At 35.1% G+C, this 20,000-nt stretch overlaps 1 protein-coding gene across 10 annotated transcripts in view; it reads right to left on the reverse strand.

Moving 5' to 3' along the window:
• foxp1b (forkhead box P1b) overlaps positions 1–20,000 on the reverse strand; it is a 212,266-nt gene that overhangs the window by 106,789 nt on the left and 85,477 nt on the right. For 8 of the 10 annotated variants that reach the window (XM_067373133.1, XM_067373130.1, XM_067373127.1 and 5 more), the window contains one exon: positions 7,949–8,115. The exons of the other annotated variants lie outside the window; for them this stretch is intronic. In XM_067373133.1, the coding sequence (XP_067229234.1) occupies positions 7,949–8,104 (156 nt within the window). In that variant the 5' untranslated portion in view covers positions 8,105–8,115. The remainder of the gene's footprint in view (positions 1–7,948; positions 8,116–20,000) is intronic. 10 annotated transcript variants of the gene reach the window in all.

Below are 20,000 nucleotides of genomic sequence, written 5' to 3' on the forward strand. Positions count from 1 at the left end.
AACAGAAAATTCTGTCAGTTACATCACGTGAGTTATCGGTCTTTGGTATCGGGGTATTTATACGAGTACGAGTGCAAGTACAAGTACATGAGCTTGGTATCGGCCCTGATAATGCATCCCTAATATATATATATATATATATATATATATATATATATATATATATATATATATATATATATATATATATATATATATATATATATATATATATATATTTATTTATTAGGGATGCATTATCGGGTTTGAGATGTATACGTATATGTATATATATCAAACCAAAATGTATTCAAACACCTTAAACATTTCATTTTTTAATACAGTTTATTCACAATAGTTTAAAAAAAATTGTAATAAAATATGACAAGATCTCAGAGTTAAACTGTGTTAGAAAACAATCTTAATTATGTCAGATAACACTTGGTCAAAGTGTCTGAATACTTTTTGGTTCCAAATTTTTTAAATCAATTTTACTGTATATTTTATATATATAAAAATATCTGAATAATTTTTGGTTTGACTGCGTATATATACAGTATACAGTATTATCTACAGTATATATACACACTATTAACTAGTGGTTTATTGGCATGCATATTACTAGGATATTGGTTGTTTATTAGTTATTATAAAGCACATATTAATGCCATATTCTACATTCCTTAAATCCAACCAATATCTAAAACTAACAACTAGTTTACTAACTTTTAATAAGCAGTAATTAGGAATTTATTGAGGGGAAAGTAATTGGACCCTAATCTAAACTGTGACCAAAATTGGTTATATGACTTTCTTTGCATATCATTACATTAAATTCAGTTACATGTTTGTATTTTGTTTGCCTCTATTCAAATTCAGAAAAAGATGGAATTTCAAATTGCATTCTCAATTCAGTTCTGAATGATGCACAACCCTGCCTCTGGGTGAGGTGGTGTCAGAAGTGGGTGTGCATGCATGAGCATGTTTATGTATCTTCATCGTCATAAATGCTTTCTATCACTCTTTTGAGTTTGTTTCTTTCTCCGGTGGGCTGCAGGGTTTGCTACACATCACATAATGCAAACACCTGTGCATACTCAGACTGTTCTGTCTGTGACCAAACCAAAGAAATCACCTCACCAGCTCCTAACCCTGCTCAAGGGCCAAAGAAAAAAAAATTGCTAATTGCATCCTTATCTTATGATCTGTAACAAAGCACGATTCTGTCAGAATGAACAGATGAGTTTGCCCTCCCATCAAAACATCTATCTGTCTGGTCTTCTTTCTTTTCTGTGGTTTTGAGATGATGGTGGTATGCCTTTGAGTGAGGGTGCTTTCAAATGTGATTAAAAAAGTCTGTCATGAGACAGGGCATTAATATTTCAAATTTAAGGGCAGTATCAGCTGAGCAGGATTCCTGGCAGTTGCTCCGCAAGTCTGAGTCAATCGCTGCTTGCTAAAACATGCAAGAGATTATATTTGCATCAACTTAATCGCTCACAACTCATCAGAAATTGTGCCATATAGAGGCTTGGATGCATAGAAAAAGTAAGAGTTAAGAATGCACAAAACATAGAAAATTGCAAGTTATATATATATATATATATATATATATATATATATATATATATATATATATATATATATATATATATATATATATATATATATATATATATATATATATATATATGCATAATGCATTTGTGCATAATGCATTTGTGTAACACTGTACAAAAAAAAATATAATATAATATAATATAATATAATATAATATAATATAATATAATATAATATAATATAATATAATATAATATAATATAATATAATATAATTGAGATAAATTGGGAGCACATAGAAATGCCCAATAACCTAATACGTGTCTCCTCTTTCAGAAACTTCCAGAAGAGATTTCAATGTCTCAAACGGTGCTCTGGTATGAAAGATACCAATGTTTGCAATTAAACATCAGTATAGTTGGGTGGACTCCCTAAGGGGACTGCAACACTTTGAATAATGCAAAAAATTCATAATTGGCTAGTCTTACTTTACAAGTCTGACTATATACATACACATACATACAATTACATGCATACAGTATATCTTAATATAAACTAAAATATTTATCAGTGACTACATTTTTGACAGATTCTTCATTGACCAAATTATCTAAGCTATAGTTTTGCCATGAATTTTTGGACAATAGAAGGATGATCCTGTAAACTGCGCCTGGATCAGAAATTGACGACAACATCCTTGTTGTACAGTTATTTTAGTGTGCTTCACACAGGTTGACTTCCTGTTGCAGAAGCAGCAAAAAAAAAAAAAAAAAAAGTTTAAAACACCAAAAAATGTTTTGCGCTTGCATAAGAGCAGGCTGGCTTTATTTTCTTTAAATCTTTATCTCTTAAGATCATCTTCACTTCCTCATCAAAAGATGTTGTTGAAAACCACAACTTCTCTTTCTGCCTCGCTGAGTGCAAGACAAGACTCTGAGCGCTTTTTAAAGAGGCCCCCGAAAAACAGCCTGTGACAGAACGCAATCAGTTCGGAATTGACGGCGTTCTCGCTTTAAGTTGTACCGAGGGTACTGTACATTCTGTAAGATCAGATATAGGTCAGTATGATGCTAGTTTGGGCCACAATTGTGTCATATTTCTCGGGAAGCACATGAGAGATGCGATCTTTCAGATGGCTGTCTTGGTTGTGTGGCTGTGGAAGGATGTTTGTATTGTGAATGGGGAAATTCCTGTGGGTGCAGTCGCTGCTGCAATGAGCAAAAAAAAAAAAAAAAAAAAAAAAAAACACTACATAAACACAACACATACTGTATATGCATAATGCATTTGTTTAACACTGTACAAAAAAATAATATAAAACATTAATATAATATAATATAATATAATATAATATAATATAATATAATATAATATAATATAATATAATATAATATAATATAATATAATATAATATAATATAATATAATATAATATAATATAATATAATATAATATAATATAATATAATATAATAGGGTGAATTCAGGGCAATTGGGACACTTTTTGCCATTGAGATGAATTGGAAAAAGTGTCCCAATCAACCTGAATACACCCTAATATATGATGTGTTTTAATTAGGACTCTCAATTGATAAAAAAAAAATCTAAATGCAGTCCAGATCAGTTCATTTTGTCATGAATAAATGTTTTTTTTTTTTGGTTTTCTTTTTTATATACATTAACGTATATACATAAATATATATTTTTTATATACATAAACGTATCATATATATATATATATATATATATATATATATTTTTTATATACATAAACGTATCATATATATATATATATATATATATATATATATATATATATTTTTTATATACATAAACGTATCATATATATATATATATATATATATATATATATATATATATATATATATATATATATATATATATATATATATATATATATTTTTTTTTTTGGTTTGTTTCTTTTTTATATACATTAACGTATATACATAAATGTATATTTTTTATATACATAAATGTATCATATATATATATATATATATATATGTATATAATATATATATATATATATATATATATATATATATATATATATATATATATATATATATATATATATATATATATATATATATATATATATATATATATATATATATATATATATATATATATATATATATTATATATATGTGCTTAATGAACATGTTAAATGAATAGTTTTAGAGAATTTCTTTTGATATTTTCCCTAAACCTAAACCAATTACCTTTCCTCCACTGCTTTTACAAGAATCACATCCAAACTACATCATAAGGATATCCACAGACATGTTTTTTAACAGATCTTGTCGACCACAGACCACAGAGAAATGAATTGCTCATTGGAGATGGCGCTTGTGCCATAATGGAAATCTTTTGCATAAATGCTGACAGGGGTGGTCTGTTCCTTTAATTTTGGTGAATTATATGCATAAACCATTTAAAGAGTGGACCTAAATTCTTCAGTGCAAGGATGAAAAACGTTTGAGGTGGCTTTATTTGAATCTAAAGGCTCTATTCTATCTAGAGAACTCCCATTTAGGGACACATCTCTTTTATATAAGGTAATAGCACTGGGGATTTGACTTCCTAATGGAGATGTTTAAATGAAGCTTATGGTCTACTTCCCCCAAATCTGACTAGTTCGAGAAGATAAATTCCCCTGTCAAGGTCGAGATGATCAAACAGATTACAATTATTTTATCCCTCGTCTTTATTAATGAGCACTGTCTTTCACAGTTATGTCGACTAATCAGGATAGATGATATGTCAGCCTCCAGGTTTGTTGTTTTTCACGTATTTAAGGAGTCGTAGGGGTTTATAAATTGAAAGATAATAAAACCCTACACAGCTTGTCAGAAGAGAAACTAGGCTTTTGGAGGTTTAAAAATGTCATGCTTTATGTAGTGTGTGAATAACACAAGCAAAGAGACTGATATGTTGTAAAAAAAAAAAAAAAGCTGTCAATTATCACATAACTAAATCCTTGTTCGTTGGGGAAAAAATCCCAAAAGAACTTGTCATGATCAAAGCTGATAAAAAAAAGCAAAATATCATTAACAGTATAAGCTTTGACATTTAGACTACAATATTAGCCCTAAAAGACAGCTCACCCAAAAATACATACTATACAATGACCAAAAAATCCATTGTATCTAAAAAAAAGTCACGTTTAGAATACCACAAGGGTGATTAAATTAATACAGATTATTTTTAAAGGAATTTCGTCCTGTTGATGTGTATATTGAGTGTATTACACATTGCTAAACACAATTTAACTACCCTTTTGAAAGAATAGTTAGCAAAACTACAAGCTACTAAAATACTATGAAACTATTGTAGTTAGTTTTTAATATCTTACCTTAATATCTTACTAAAATATTAATTTAATAATATTTCAAAAAATAAATCAGATTTTGAAATTCAACAACAACAGTATTTATCTAGATAAAAAAACTATGTTTTTGAATGAATAAAACGATTATGGTGTATGAATTGAAAATTCATGTGACAACACTAAACATTCATTTATATTGACTACAAAAAGACTACAAAATAAAACTACAGTATATAGTATGTGACTCCAAAATAGTGATAAACAGAAGCGTTAAACGAAATACTTTTTTATAAATTAGAAGATACAAAATATGATGACTAGTTGTAAAAACTAGCCTTTAAAGGTGCCGTATAACGTTCTTTCACAAGATGTAATATAAGTCTAAGGTGTCCCCTGAATGTGTCTGTGAAGTTTCAGCTCAAAATACCACATAGATTTTTTTAAATAAATTTTTTTAACTGCCTATTTTGGGGCATCATTAACTATGCACCAATTCAGCACGCGGCCCCTTTAAATCTCGCGCTCCCTGCCCCCCCGAGCTCTCGACTATAATACAGTGTATTTACCAAGTTCACACAGCTAATATAACCCTCAAAATGGATCTTTACAAGATGTTCGTCATGCATGCTGCATGCATGAATCGGATCATGTGAGTATTGTATTTATTTGGATGTTTACATTTGATTCTGAATGAGTTTGAGGCTATGATCCATGGCTAACAGGCTAATGCTACACTGTTGGAGAGATTTATAAAGAATGAAGTTGTGTTTATGAATTATACAGACTGCAAGTGTTTAAAAATGAAAATAGCGACAGCTCTTGTCTCCAAGAATACAGTAATAAACGATGGTAACTTTAACCACATTTAACAGTACATTAGCAACATGCTAACGAAAGACAAATTACAAATATCACAAAAATATCATGTAATCAAGGATTATTTCGGTTATTATTGCTCCATCTGTCATTTTTTTGCTATTGTCCTTGCTAGCTTACCTTGTCTGATGATTCAGCTGTGCACATCCAGACGTTAATACTTGCTGCCCTTGTCTAATGCCTTGAACATGAGCTGGCATATGCAAATATTGGGGGCGTACATATTAATGATCCCGACTGTTACATAACAGCCAGTGTTATATTGAGTTTCGCCTGTTTTCCGGAGGTCTTTTAAACAAATGAGATTTACATAAGAAGGAGGAAGCAATGGAGTTTGAAACTCAATGTATGTATTTTACTGAACTCTTGTTATTCAACTATGCCAAGGTAAATTCAATTTTTGATTCTAGGGCACCTTTAATGGTAGTTTTAAGCTAGAGTGTTATTAAAAAAAAAAAAAAAAAAAAAAAAAAAGCAAAAGCTTCTTCACTCATTGCAAAACTATGCAACTATTAAGTATATAATATATATATATATATATAAATAAATGTGTGTGTGTCAAGTGCACATCCCTGACTCGGTCAAGCGCTCTGGTGTTCAGCCTCTCTCTATCTCTTCTTCCTTCTTTCTCTCTATTTCCTTGCATTCGTCAGAGTAGTAACCCCTGTTGTCTCAGCCGAGTGAATCAGATTGAGCCCCTGGCACAGAATGAAGGCAAAGTCAACAGGAATTAAGTTTCAGTGCAACTGTTTACTCAACTGTGGCCTGCAGTTATTGAAATCTTATCCATGGTTTTGTGTGACGACTGCGGTAATGAATTCAGTATGCCTGTGATTTTCAAACTGACAACATCACGCTAAGTCCGAGAAGCACACGACAGACTGAAGCAATTCAGAGGACAGGGGAAGACGAAAGCGAGAGCCAATCACAGATGCTTCAGATTATTGATTGATGGCGATATACTTCAGTTACAGATTTATCTCAAGAAGACTCAAGGGAAAAATCAAAATGTCAAATGAGTTTTATTCCTATACATTCTCCAAAATAATAATTCCAATTTGCAACCAACGACTTACTAAATTAAACAAAATACAAAATCAATATCCCATGTATGAAATAAGACCAAAACAAATCAGTTTTGGGTTGTTCTCTGCTTTCAAACCAGCCGTCATGCAGACCTGTCCTGTTAAACCAAGGCATTGCTCTTCTCAGTTCAACGACAGCCATGTTACTCCAACAGACAGTTACTTCAGAAGCTCCTCATCCCCACAATACAGCCCTTGACAACATCTCCCATCATGCCGTGGGGTGCAGATAACACACGACTGATCTTTTCAATGCTGGCCGGCTCAACACGCTGTCGTGTGACAGACAGAAAGAGCTTGTCTGTTTATTTTAGTCAGAGTGAGGATGTTTTGGGTGCTCTAGGTATATAATAAAAACGGCTGCAACACTCCACGCTCCGGTGCTTTGAATGGAAGCTCCCCGAAATTTCCACTTGAGTGTTATGGGTGTTTACAATGCGACAGGTGAAATCTGTGGCACCTGGATGGACACCACACATACACGACTGTCCGTAAATTCCATTGCACCTATGCATTTGTCTGTTGCAACACGCCTGATAAATATTTCACCTGAATGCAGATGCAGAGTTGCTGGGATAAACACATTGGCAACCAAAAACACAATCACAGAAAGAGCACTTAGTGCGTTTAAAAATTCAAACCGCTCTCAATATACATAAATAATCATAATAATGTGTTTATGTACTCTGGTTGGAGGGGGTGTGATGATTAAATATTTACAAGCACTTAAAGAGGGGAGAGAAGGATGCTGTTGACATGCGTTAATAACAGACAGGTGCAAGAAGGGAAGAACGGAATGTAGAGACGTTGGTAGGAATGAACAAACGAATAAAGGATGGAAGAAATGAAGTAAAAAAAGAAAGAAATAAAAGAAGGTGGGGAGGGACAAAGTAATGAGCATATAATTAAAAAATTGAAGGAATGATATTAAAAAATTAAATAAAAGGAATATGAAAGAAAGAAAGAACAAAGGATGGAAGGTAAAGAAAAAAGATAGAAGAAAGCAATAGGAAGAAAAAAACAAAAAATAAAGAGTGAAGAAATGAACGGACAGTGAAAGGAATGAATGAAAAGAAAGGAGGAAAAAAAGAAAGACCTGTTGTTGTTGGAAGTTCACGAGGTCAGATGCTGTGATGTCAGAGGAAGGTGTGCCGCTCTTGGATCGAACTTCTCTGTGTCCCTCCACACAAGGTGGAGCGCCGTTCTGATTGGCTGTTCCGTTTGTCGCCTCTGTCCCCGACTCTTGCATCATGACTTAAAAACCTGCAGCAGAGATGCAAAAAGAGTGTTAAAACAAACAAAAAAACATTTTAAAATAATTCCACACAAATGTCCATTTCCTTTTTGTTTCCCTTAAAAGAAGCTAAACATCATATTCTGTTTGTTTTCAATCCTTCTGCTGGGTCTGAAAGAATGAAGAAACAGCAAAAAGCAAATGGAATGGGAACCCAACCTCGGTCACGTCTCAGCAGAGAGGCCCAAGAAAACACACTCGCTCACAAACAAAACTTGTTCAAGTGAAATGGATATATTTACTCTCATTGCTCCCAGAAGAACCACAGCCCGATGGCTTTTTAATGGGAAACAGGGCAGGGGAGTCGGTCGGATTACAAATCTCAAAAATCAAAACTTCTCAGCAAGCGTTTGCATCTTGGGTGTTGAGTTAACGCCACGGTCCTGGGCCCGCACACAAATAAACAAACCTGAAAATATTCCGATGTACTTCCAAAGTATTTCCAATAATACATTATACTTTAATGATGCCTATTCAGACTCACAAAAAGACTTTTTGTTCTTCTAACATTTAACATCTAACAGACCAGCCCTGCAATACACTAAAAAGAAAGTTTTCTCCTTCAACATCCTGATCTATCCATGTCGTCCTGAGATAGACACTTAGATTTACATCTTTTGCATTCATAGAGGCCCTCGTTGGCAAGGAGTGCCTTGTAGCCTTGTTTCAGACCATCTTAATGAAGCTGACCAAGTCGGGCAGAAGTAAATTAACTTGGCTTATTAATTATTGATATGAGGCAGAATGAATGCCCTTAAAGCACTGGGTGCTAATCACATAGGCAGGTGAAAATTGAAAAGAATTCAGATTTATAATGCTGCCCCCTCTCAGACAGTAATAAGGTGCTTGATAATTGTTCAGCAAGGTTTGCAGGGAAGAGGTGGTTACAGACGCAGACTAACACACTGGGGATTGACCCATCTGGACCACCGAAGGGCTGCGACTCTTCTATTGTTCTTTTTGAATTGGACCACATCAACTGCTAGACCAAAAATATATACAATAGTAATAAAATTATAATTTAATTTTGCTTTATACACACACATACACGCATTCAGATGAGCCAAAACATCATGACCACCTGCCAAAACTGCGCCGATCCGCCGAGGCGTGGACTCAACAAGACCCCTGAAGGTGCCCTGTGGTATTTGGCACCAAGACAGCAGATCCTTCAAGTCCTGTAGGTTGTGAGGTGGAGCCACTGTAATTGAACTTGTTGGTCCAGCATATACCAACTGAGCATCTGGATTGAAATCTGGGGAATTTGGAGGCCAGGGCAACACCTTGAACTCTTACTCATGTTCCTCAAGCCATACCTGAACAATTTGTGATGTGTGGCAGAATTATCCTGCTGAAAGAGGCCACTTCCACCAGGGAACACTATTGTCATGAATGGGTGTACCTGTTCTGCAACAATGTTTAGGTAGGATGCACATTTCAAATTTATGTCCACATGAATGGCTTCACCTGTGACTGGTCATAATGTTTTGGCTCATCAGTATATATTATATAATAAAACACACACACGCTGAACTACACTAATAACTAAACCAAAAATAGTAACAACATCTGTAGGATTTTATCTTTTCTGTTTAATTACTAAAGTTAAATGGTTAGTATTATGATCCCATAATTTACTCACCCTCAAGCCATCCCAGGTGTATAGGACTTTCTTCTTTCAGCTGAACACAATCGGAGTTATATTAAAAAAAATATCCTGGCACTTCTAAGCTTTTTAATGGGAATGAATACCATATGAGTTTTTGAAGTTCCAAAAAAGCACATCTATTCATCATAAAATTAATCCACTGGGTTAATAAATGCCTTCTGAAGTGATGTGTTTTGTAAGAAAAATATCCATAGTTAAAACTTTATAAACTATAATCACTGGCTTGTGTTAATGGCTGCATGAAAGTCGAGTTCCAGCGGAAGTGTGCCCTCTGACCCAACGTATGACGTAGGATGTAGAAATAGTGTAAGCTTATGTGAGAGTAGACACCTCTCACAATTCAAACAAATAGGGCTGTGCAACAAACTGAAGCTCCGCTTCTCTTATATCGAAATCCTCTGATATTTGTCTTTAAAATTTCTCGTTTTCTCATCCAATTCGTGAGCTGTGTTTTATTTTGCTCCATCCTCTGCACTTCCGCGAACAATACATCATGCGTCGGGTCAGAGGTCACTCTTCTGCCGGAAGTAGACTTGTGTACGGCCACTGCTGGAAGCCAGTGTTAATAGTTCATAAAGTTTTTATTTATTTTTTTATTTATTTTATTTTTTTTTTTTTACAGATTTTTAAAGAAGAAAGTCACATACAGCTAGAAAAGCTTGAGGGTGAGTAAATTACGGGATAATTTTCATTTTTGTGTAAACAAATATAAATTCAAAGTCCTGCAATTCACAATTTTGAATAAACCTGATATTTCCAGGTTTTCCATGACCGTGGGAACCTCTTCTTACCCCCTTTCATCACATATTTTAGCTTTCTCTCAAAAAACACCCTGAATACACTATGTAAATAATTTACATGTGTAACTAAACTGCTCCATGCTCAAAATCATCCTTTCAATTAGAGATAAACGGACAAAGTACCTGGTACTCCCACAAACAAGCTGTGGCTTGTTTAGCAAGCTTCTCTCCCTTTCTGTCTCTTTTACATTTTACGGTCTCATTTGTTCGCTCTCATTTTTTTCATTGTGTTCCATAAAAGAGGGTGATAATGGCTATTATGCATGCACTGTCATTCCGTACTAAATTTTCATAATTATAAAGGAAGGGCGTAAATTTACGAATGCATGGCATCTCTAAAAGTAATCATGAGAATGCGCCGGGGGGCTATTTTAATGTATGCGAAACTAGTGACCCACAATAAAGACGTGAAGCTGCAACGAATGCAAAGTAATGCACACGCGCCCAATTCCACGTCTGAAGAGGGCCAGCTAAAATTAACACCCAATTAATTTCGGAATTGACAAACAAATGAAACCCATAAATCTAGTTTCTCATTAAATTTCACCATGGAATAATTCAAAAGCCGCAATATCGCGATCAAAAAAAAAAAAAAAAGGATGAAAGAAAATGCCTGTTATCCATCACAAATATCAAATAGATGGAGGAAAAAAATAATCTGGTGGAAGGGCATTAATAATGTCAACGGCTTTATGAATTAAGCTATTGTTTTAGTGTCTCATCATTATGATTCAAGCTTTGGATTTTGCCCCACTTTGATAACAAAAGTGCAATTCTTTGCTTGTGATTTTTCTGTCTTGCATTTGGTACAAAAAAGGCGTGCAGAATAAACATGAATAACAGACAAGCACTTATATAACCAGCAAGAGAAACAGATGTGTTTGTTTACAGTGTTTACCGTGGCTTTAAATAAAAAGAAAACAAAGACTTAAGGCAAAAAGTTCAACATAATGGAAATTCCCTGAGATTAAGGCCCTGCCACAAGGCACCTACCAAACAAACCTCCATCATCAGATGTCTGCGCCTTTTCCTCACAAAACGCTTGCTTGCTAAACACAACAAGTGTTTGGAACAAACTACGGATAATACAACAAGGTCAGAATTTGTGTATGTTGACATTTTGTTCGGTTCATCTGATATTGCGAGCACACACACACACACACACACACCAAATCATGTGCTCACCACACCTGGCCACAACATAAAAGCATGAGCAAATACAGAAAATCAAGAGCTTTCTCCCTTATTTATTATTTCCCAGGATTTGACTGCGAGCGTGTTTATGCCGAGAGTTTGTTTGTGTGTGCCGTGCACCAGGCCGGAAAGCAGACTCCATCAACGTTAAAAAGATGCTGTCATTCCGGTAAGTTCTGAAAGCCCACCTGCTTTTACAAGTCTGTTCTCACAACACCCCTGTTTACACAAGCGCTCAACAAAAGCACAACATTCTTACGCTTCAGATAAGTAGTCACAATAAGGACGACAAAACCCCATGATCACACTGTTGTTTAGGTTCAACGTTGTTGCTTGTCTAGACAACACAATGATCTGTTCGGCTGAAAAGGTGTGAGAGCATCTTGAGGTTTTTCTTTTCTCCTTTTTCTCAAGGATTCCTGATGAGTAACGCAGACAGCTGTATTTTGGCTAGAGATGGGTGGTATGAGCAAAATTATGACCTAGTACAGTATGAGACACAGACTACGTTTACATGTGCACCAATAATGCGATTATTTCTCATAATATAATTTTCATTACTCTGATTATATTCACTAATAAGTATGGTTATACAACACTCAGATAGGCATACACTATGGATATTACTGGTCATTTTTGTAATCTCCTCACATCAAATTCAAAATACATTGTGGAAGTACTAGATATTATACGGCGGCATGATGAACATCGCAATGCCGAGTTTGCACGCTGTTATTGCGTTCTTTGACGAAGATACGGAGCAGAGACTGCACAGCGAGTTGTGTTGACAGAGTTTAGCAATTTAGAGAAAAGAAAATTTGAGAATAATGTCAGGGAGTTCATTCATGAAGTTGTGTGAACAACACACTGTATCCGTGTACATTCAAGCAAATTCACACTTTGGTCAGAGCGGTAATAATGTGATTACGGTGTTTACATGCCTGTTTATTGAGATTAAAATCGAAGTACACCACCTAGCTTAATGCGAATATGGTTACTATGATTATGAGCTTAATCGTATTAGTTTGATCGAAGTATTTCGAATTGCAATATTGCCAAAATCCATTATGAGGGTGCATGTAAACACACTTTATATCACAGTACAAGTATGGCAATATAGTTTTGCATGAAATTTAACCCCAAAATAATTTATATATTACAAAACCATTTAGTACTTGAACACAAATCAAAAGGTAAAATTATTCATATATGAATGTAGAGATGTACTGATATAAAAGATTCTGGCCGATATTGATAAGCTGATAAATAAAGCTGTTAAGTATGAGACTGGATAGTATGAGTTTACTAATGACCGCATTCAAGCCTCCTCAAAAGTCTTTCTATCACACATCTATGCTAGATATAAAGCATCGTGTTACCTTCAGTTTGGTTCTTCCGTCTCAAGATGCAACTTTGCATCATTCACACATGTTGGCACAATCAGGGCTAGCGACTCGCCCTCGTGGAAAAGAATTGCTCGTCACCCTCTCAAAGAGGAAATGACAGCAGCAATGACATTCTGCCAAAAGGAGATCTCAATGCGAGACCAAACAGCCCCTCTAATCTCAGCGGGCCTCTCCAGGCCAGAAACATATCTCAACACTACTGTGGTGGCATTCTGAGAACAAAACCCCACCACGTTTGGACAGACGGGTCTTGTCTTTTCTTTTGTGCTTTCTTGAGTTTGCTTCCAGACCTTGTAGGGCTAATGCTGGTCCGGCAGCTCCTACAAACAAAGCTCGCTATTTGTTTAATAACTGATTGCTGCCATGACTACGGTAAACAAGAGGGAGAACAGGGCCTTTTCTTTCTGTTTATGAACAAACACATCTTCTTGCAAAGAGCAATTTAACATTAACCAGGTGGAATGATCAACAGATCCCATAGGTTACACAGAGGGCGAGCCGAAATGTAAACATTCTTCAGAGAAAGAGAGCGTGTGAGGGGACGAAAAGAATGGAAGCCAGCGGGCAAGCATGTATGGACAGCAAGGTCAATGCAAATGCAGCTCGTCTTGAATAAACAGTTGGAGGAGAAACTCAAGACAAACAAACAGTCATTCTCCTGACATTTAAAGAAGCATTAGGACGGATGGGCTACAGCTGCTAACGGCCAACGTGAATGTGAACTAGATGGGGGTGGGAATGTGTCACTCAACAGGGCGAAGTCTCACGGACCTCACGTTCCTGCTATATGTCCGGCTCGGTCTGCGGAACAAACAGACAAGCAGCATCATCCTTATTGCCTCCACGAAAAACAGCAGCAAGGAACTTGTAAAACCAGTTAAACATTACCACAGTCAATTACTCAGTAACTAGTGCTCGGAAAATATCAATGTTATTCTAAACCTTTAAGACTTTCGTTCATCTTCGGACCACAAATGAAGACCTTTTTGATGAAATCTGATTTCTGTCCCTCCGTAGACAGCTACATAGCTACCACTTTGACGCTTCAAAAAGTTCATAAAGAGATCGTAAAACTAATCCATATTTATTGAGCTGTTTAGTCCACATTTTCTGAAAAGACACGATCGCTATAAACAGACTGAATTTAGACTCATCTTCATTTGTGTTCCGAAGATGAACGAAAGTCTTACGGGTTTGGAATTACATGAGGGTGAGTAATTAATGACAGAATTTGAAATTTTTGGGTGAACTAACCCTTTAACCACCTGAAGTCAATCCAAATGCATGGCTTCAGAAGAATTGGAATATAACAGTGGAGTCATACAGACCATTTTATGGTGCTTTTGTTATCCTTTTTGGGAATTTGACTGCACAAATCTTTCCTTGAAAACAGAAGTTTGGATTATGATTTATTATACCTAGTAGAAGAGGTGCATAAGATATATAAAAAGTCAAAGTCAAAAGTGACAGTAAAGACTTGTGCATTGACAAAAACATTTTAAAGGGGTGATGAACTGAGAAATCAAATTTTCCTTGAGCTTTTGACATATAAGAGGTCATCATACTATAAGAATATCCTGTAAGTCTCAGAGCTAAAAACGTCCTTGTTAGTCCAATAAAAGCTTTAATTGACACCAGACCCAGCAAACGACAGGATTTTCAAAGTGGGGATCTATGACGTCAAAGGGCAGCAAGCACCGCCTATGCAGAAGAAGATCAACGCCTACTTCATCACTGCTCGTTTAGCCCTGCCCGCCGATTCGCGCATAACATGCAAGATAGATAATGCAAAATAGATAGCGTAAGTAACATAGGCCTACGTGGTGCTAAACCGGATCGAGCTACCAAGCAATAACTGCTGGGACTCGACTGTAATGTGACAACATGTAAGTAACTGTGTTAATTCTAATGCCTGATCTGATATGTAATGATTCATGTAAAGTCAGATGTTCTTTGTCTGTGTCAGAAAATCAAACCCATGACTAAACTTCAACTTGCGTTGTTTCTCTTAGGATTAAAATAATCTGTTATGTAACGGTGATTAAATTATATAAAGAAAGCGATCAAAGAAAGCTCCCTTTTGCAATCGCTTGCAATCAAACATTGCGGGTTTATCAGTGACTGACGCGCAAAACTCCCATTTAATTCAACAAATCTCTTAGTTATATCGCGTTTGCACTGTTAGTGAAGATGAAAGCATTTGTTGGTGTACAAAAATTAAGTGGCAATGATGAGATCACTGCTTTCTTGCGCCCAACAACATGTCTGTTTCATGCCACAATCTAAATATAATGCCATAGATCTAGATGTAATGCAACACTTTTCATGATTAGTTAACCTTGAGAGCTGTAATAGTAAAAACGTGCTAAAAGAGAGAGTAATACTTGGCTATTTCAAATGGAAAGATGTTAGCCAATAACAACAGTGGGCGTTTACACTGAAGTCTCACAGCAGACACGCCCCTTACAACAGAGCGTTCAAACCAGAGGGCTAAAATCAGGGTAGGAAAAATGTTATAATTTATAAATTATGACAATTTTGGATGTAAAAAGCATACTAACATTATAAGCTCACCCCAGGAAACATTATAAAACAATAAAACAATGCAGTTCATGACCCCTTTAAATAAATGCTGTCCTTTTAAACTTTCTATTCATCAAATTATCTTGAAAAAAACATCATGGTTTCCGCAAAAATATTAAACGGCACAACTGCTTTCAACATTGATAATAAGAAGAAATGTAACTTGAGTACCAAATCAGCATATTAGAAATTCTGGTAGCAGAATTTGTGTAATATGACTTTAGCCATGAAAAATGTTAGATGTAACAAATAAGCACAAATGTCACCTCCAGGGCTCAGAGGGTTAAAATACATTATAAGAGATTAGTTAGAATAAATTGTAGTAATATATATTTAATAATATTAAAAACAATATATATATATATATATATATATATATATATATATATATATATATATATATATATATATATATATGAAAATGAGAATTATTTTAATAAAATAAGAGAGATAATAAAAAAATGCATGTTATTTTTTGTTTAGTACTGTCCTGAGTAAGATATTTTACATAAAAGATGTTTGCATTTAGTTCACAAGACAAAACAATATCTGAATTTATTAAAATATCCCCATTCATAAGTATGTGAACCATTTATTCTCAATACTGTGTGTGGTTACCTGATGATCCACGACTGTTTTTATGTTTTGTGATGGTTGTTCATGAGTCTCCTGTTTGTCCTGAGCAGTTAAACTGAGCTCTGTTCTTCAGAAAATTCCTCCAGGTCCTGCAGATTCATCAGTTTTCAAGCATTTTTGCATATTTGAACCCTTTCCAGAAGTGACTGTGAGATTTTGAGATTCATCTTTTCTCACTGAGGACAATTGAGGGACTCAAACTCAACTATTAAAAAACGTTCACTGATGCTCCAGAAGGAAACACGATGCAAACATGCAAGTATCTTCTGTTGGTTCCGAAGGGCAGTACTAAATGAAAAACAATGATAATTAAACTAAATAAAAAAAAATTGTGACATCTTCATCCTGTTCAAAAGTTTTCACCCCTCGGCTCTTAATGCATCGTGTTTCCTTCTGGAGCATCAGTGAATGTTTGAACCTTTTTTAATAGTTGAGTTTGAGTCCCTCAGTTGTCCTCAGTATGAAAACACAGATCTCAAAATCCTGCAGTCACTGCTGGAAAGGGTTCAAATATGCAAAAATGCTTGACAACTGATAAATCTGCAGGAGCTGGAGGATTTTTCTGAAGAACAGAGCTCAGTTTAACTGCTCAGGACAAACAAGAGACTCATGAACAACCATCACAAAACATAAAAACAGTCGTGGATCATCAGGTAACCACACACAGTATTGAGAATCAATGGTTCACATACTTATTAATGGGGATATTTTAATAAATTCAGCTATTGTTTTGTCTTGTGAACTAAATGCAAACATCTTTTATGTAAAATATCTTACTCAGGACAGTACTAAACAAAAAATAACATGATAACTAATGGCATATTAAAATCCTTTTCATTTGTTAAATATTTGTAAAACCCACATACAAGCGTAAATGATGACCTTTTTTTTTTTAATAACTAGTGCTTTATGTTTGACTGAACTGTACAATTGTGCTTATTTGTTGTTCAATAAATATTATTTTATATAAATATGTCCATTAAGTAATATGGATTGAGTGAACATTACATTAAAGAGCTTGTGACAAAACCTCCTAACTCCATTGGATCCTCAAACTGTCATTCAAACCTCATTAATCTGCCTCACCTCCTGAATGAAGTGCGCACGCAGTTTGGACATCTCTGTGCAATGAAAAGGTAAATAAAGATCTGATGTTTGAAAAAAAAAAAATTGTAAAGCGTTTTCTTTACTTCATCTCTAATTGAATTATGTCTCGTGTTTAACCACTATAAGAGCCAGCGGCAAATCCCCGAGGCACTGGTCGAGATGAAGCTGTTCTCGGCGGTTACAGAAGCACTGAACGGCCGCTGACGCACTCGAGCTCGCATCTCCGAAAACGTCAAAACAAATTGTAAAATATGCGCTGTTATTAAATATGAGTCGCATATTTCAGGTCTAAACAACTACATTCTCGCCTAAAAAAAACTATTAAAACTACAGTTCATGGTACAAGAAGTAGTATTTGTAAAAATTACGGTTGATTTGATCGGCTGCCATGACGGTCACTTCAAGCGGAGTGATACAAACGGTGAAAAGGCAGTAGGAGTGCTGTTATCACTGAAATATCACATGGCTATCAGCCAATCAGATTCGAGAACCAGACAGAACTGTTGTATATTATATTATATATATATATATATATATATATATATATATATATATATATATATATATTTTTTTTTTTTTTGTTTGTTTGTTTGTTTTTTTCATAATTTACTTTATTCAAGCACCAAGAGGATGAGTAGTTGAGTACTCATCCACCAAGAGGATGAGTAGAATGTTCTTTTGAGTCCTGAAGTATTGAAGAAAAGTCCTTTTTAATCTTTCAGTTACTTTTTCAACTTCCTGTCTTCTCAGTCCAACCGCTCTCACATTCATTTCATTTAACTCTCCAAATCGATTTATCCCCACACTGAAGAGCTACAAAAATGAGTGATACAGGGGTCTAAACACATATTTATTACACATCGAGAGAAAAGTAATAAGATCCTTACGCGTGAAATCCAGATTGAAACATATCACCAGACCATCACCGCAAGCCGGTACCGGCACCCTGTAATGTTGCGCACAATGATTCAAATAAATATGAACCCATTATCACACTACAAGCTTGAGAAATGAACAAGGAATGAACAATCAGGATGCCGTCAACCGGAAGACAACTCCAGCGGAGAGGCTAAATAGATGTATAATTTCAAGAGGTACACAAAACAGTTTGTCTCCTCAATGACTTTATGACAAAGTCTGCGTTGTGTTTAAGGCCCTGCTGTGCCAAGACTATGATGGAACGCGCAAAAGTAAGGCAGGCCACGGTATTTTTAGCGAAACAGCCAATAGAGACCAAAGTAAATAAGAAAAAGTCTAATGAGTTTTAATGCAGCCGCTGCCAGGATAGAAAGGCCAATTTTGGGATGTGGAACTACAGTCATGAGCGGTTTACAACAAACTCCTGAGCGACTCTCCTTCAAGCGACATTGAAGAAATCATTCAAAGACAGCTTGTGATGATTAGCACGGCAGCAAAGAGTCAGTAACCGTGAGCCGGGTCTCATCGTGCGCATGTGAGGCATCGAGCCGTGGGGAAGGAGGCCTTCACTCAAAAGGCCCCACAGCACAACGGACAAATTACAACTGTCAAACACCCGCACGCACTCGGCAAAGAAAACAAGGCATTCAATCTTCCGCATCCTCTGGGACTGGCCAAAGTGCATATTGTTTTAATATTATTTAAAAGTGTGTCATATATTTTTAATCATTGTTACTTGAAATTCGTGCAACAAGCACTCCCATGGGTGGAGCGAACACGGACTTTTTCGCAGAGGAAATGTGTCAACCACGTATTTGTGGGATGGGGAGTTTAGCCTCTGCGAACTTTGTCTAATTAATATTTCCAGTCTAAACCATGAGAGGGCCTGTATTATTAGAAACATTATCTTGGGGGTAAATTACCCAGTTGCACTGACATAGTGTCAATTGGCATTAATGGAAAAAGGCAACAACATAACTACAGCCAACCAGAGCAACCTGAATAATTTTCAGGCCCAATAGCATATGAACATCATATTGCTTGCTAAAAAATGATGGCAAATATATGTGATTGACAAAGCATGATTTAAATACTTGAAAAAGATTATTTAAATATTAAATTTATTAAAAAGTAAATATGTAAAGCCTTTTTGACATTTTTTGGTGTTTTTTTGTGTCATTTCCATCACATTTCAAATGATGTTTTGTGTTTGGCAGCATTTTGTAATGGATATGAATCATTAATATGAATCGAAAAAACCTAATTAATTGCAAAAACTACAAAATTAAGGGAAAACTTTATAACAATGAAAAAAAGTCTAAAAAGCAGCAAAAATTAAATAAAAATAAGGCATATATAAAAGTTTATAATTGACCTTATTGTGTTAAAAAACAAAAAACAAACAAACAAACAAACCAAAAAAACCCTTAGGACATAAAAGTGCTTTAAGTTGAAACACTCAAGCATACAGGAGAAAAAGCAAAAAGTGCCTTCGAGATAAGCAAGTTCTATGCAGAACTGGTCAACTGTGATTGTGCAAA

This window comes from Chanodichthys erythropterus, chromosome 21, assembly GCF_024489055.1.
Source record: "Chanodichthys erythropterus isolate Z2021 chromosome 21, ASM2448905v1, whole genome shotgun sequence".
NCBI lineage: Eukaryota > Metazoa > Chordata > Actinopteri > Cypriniformes > Xenocyprididae > Chanodichthys > Chanodichthys erythropterus.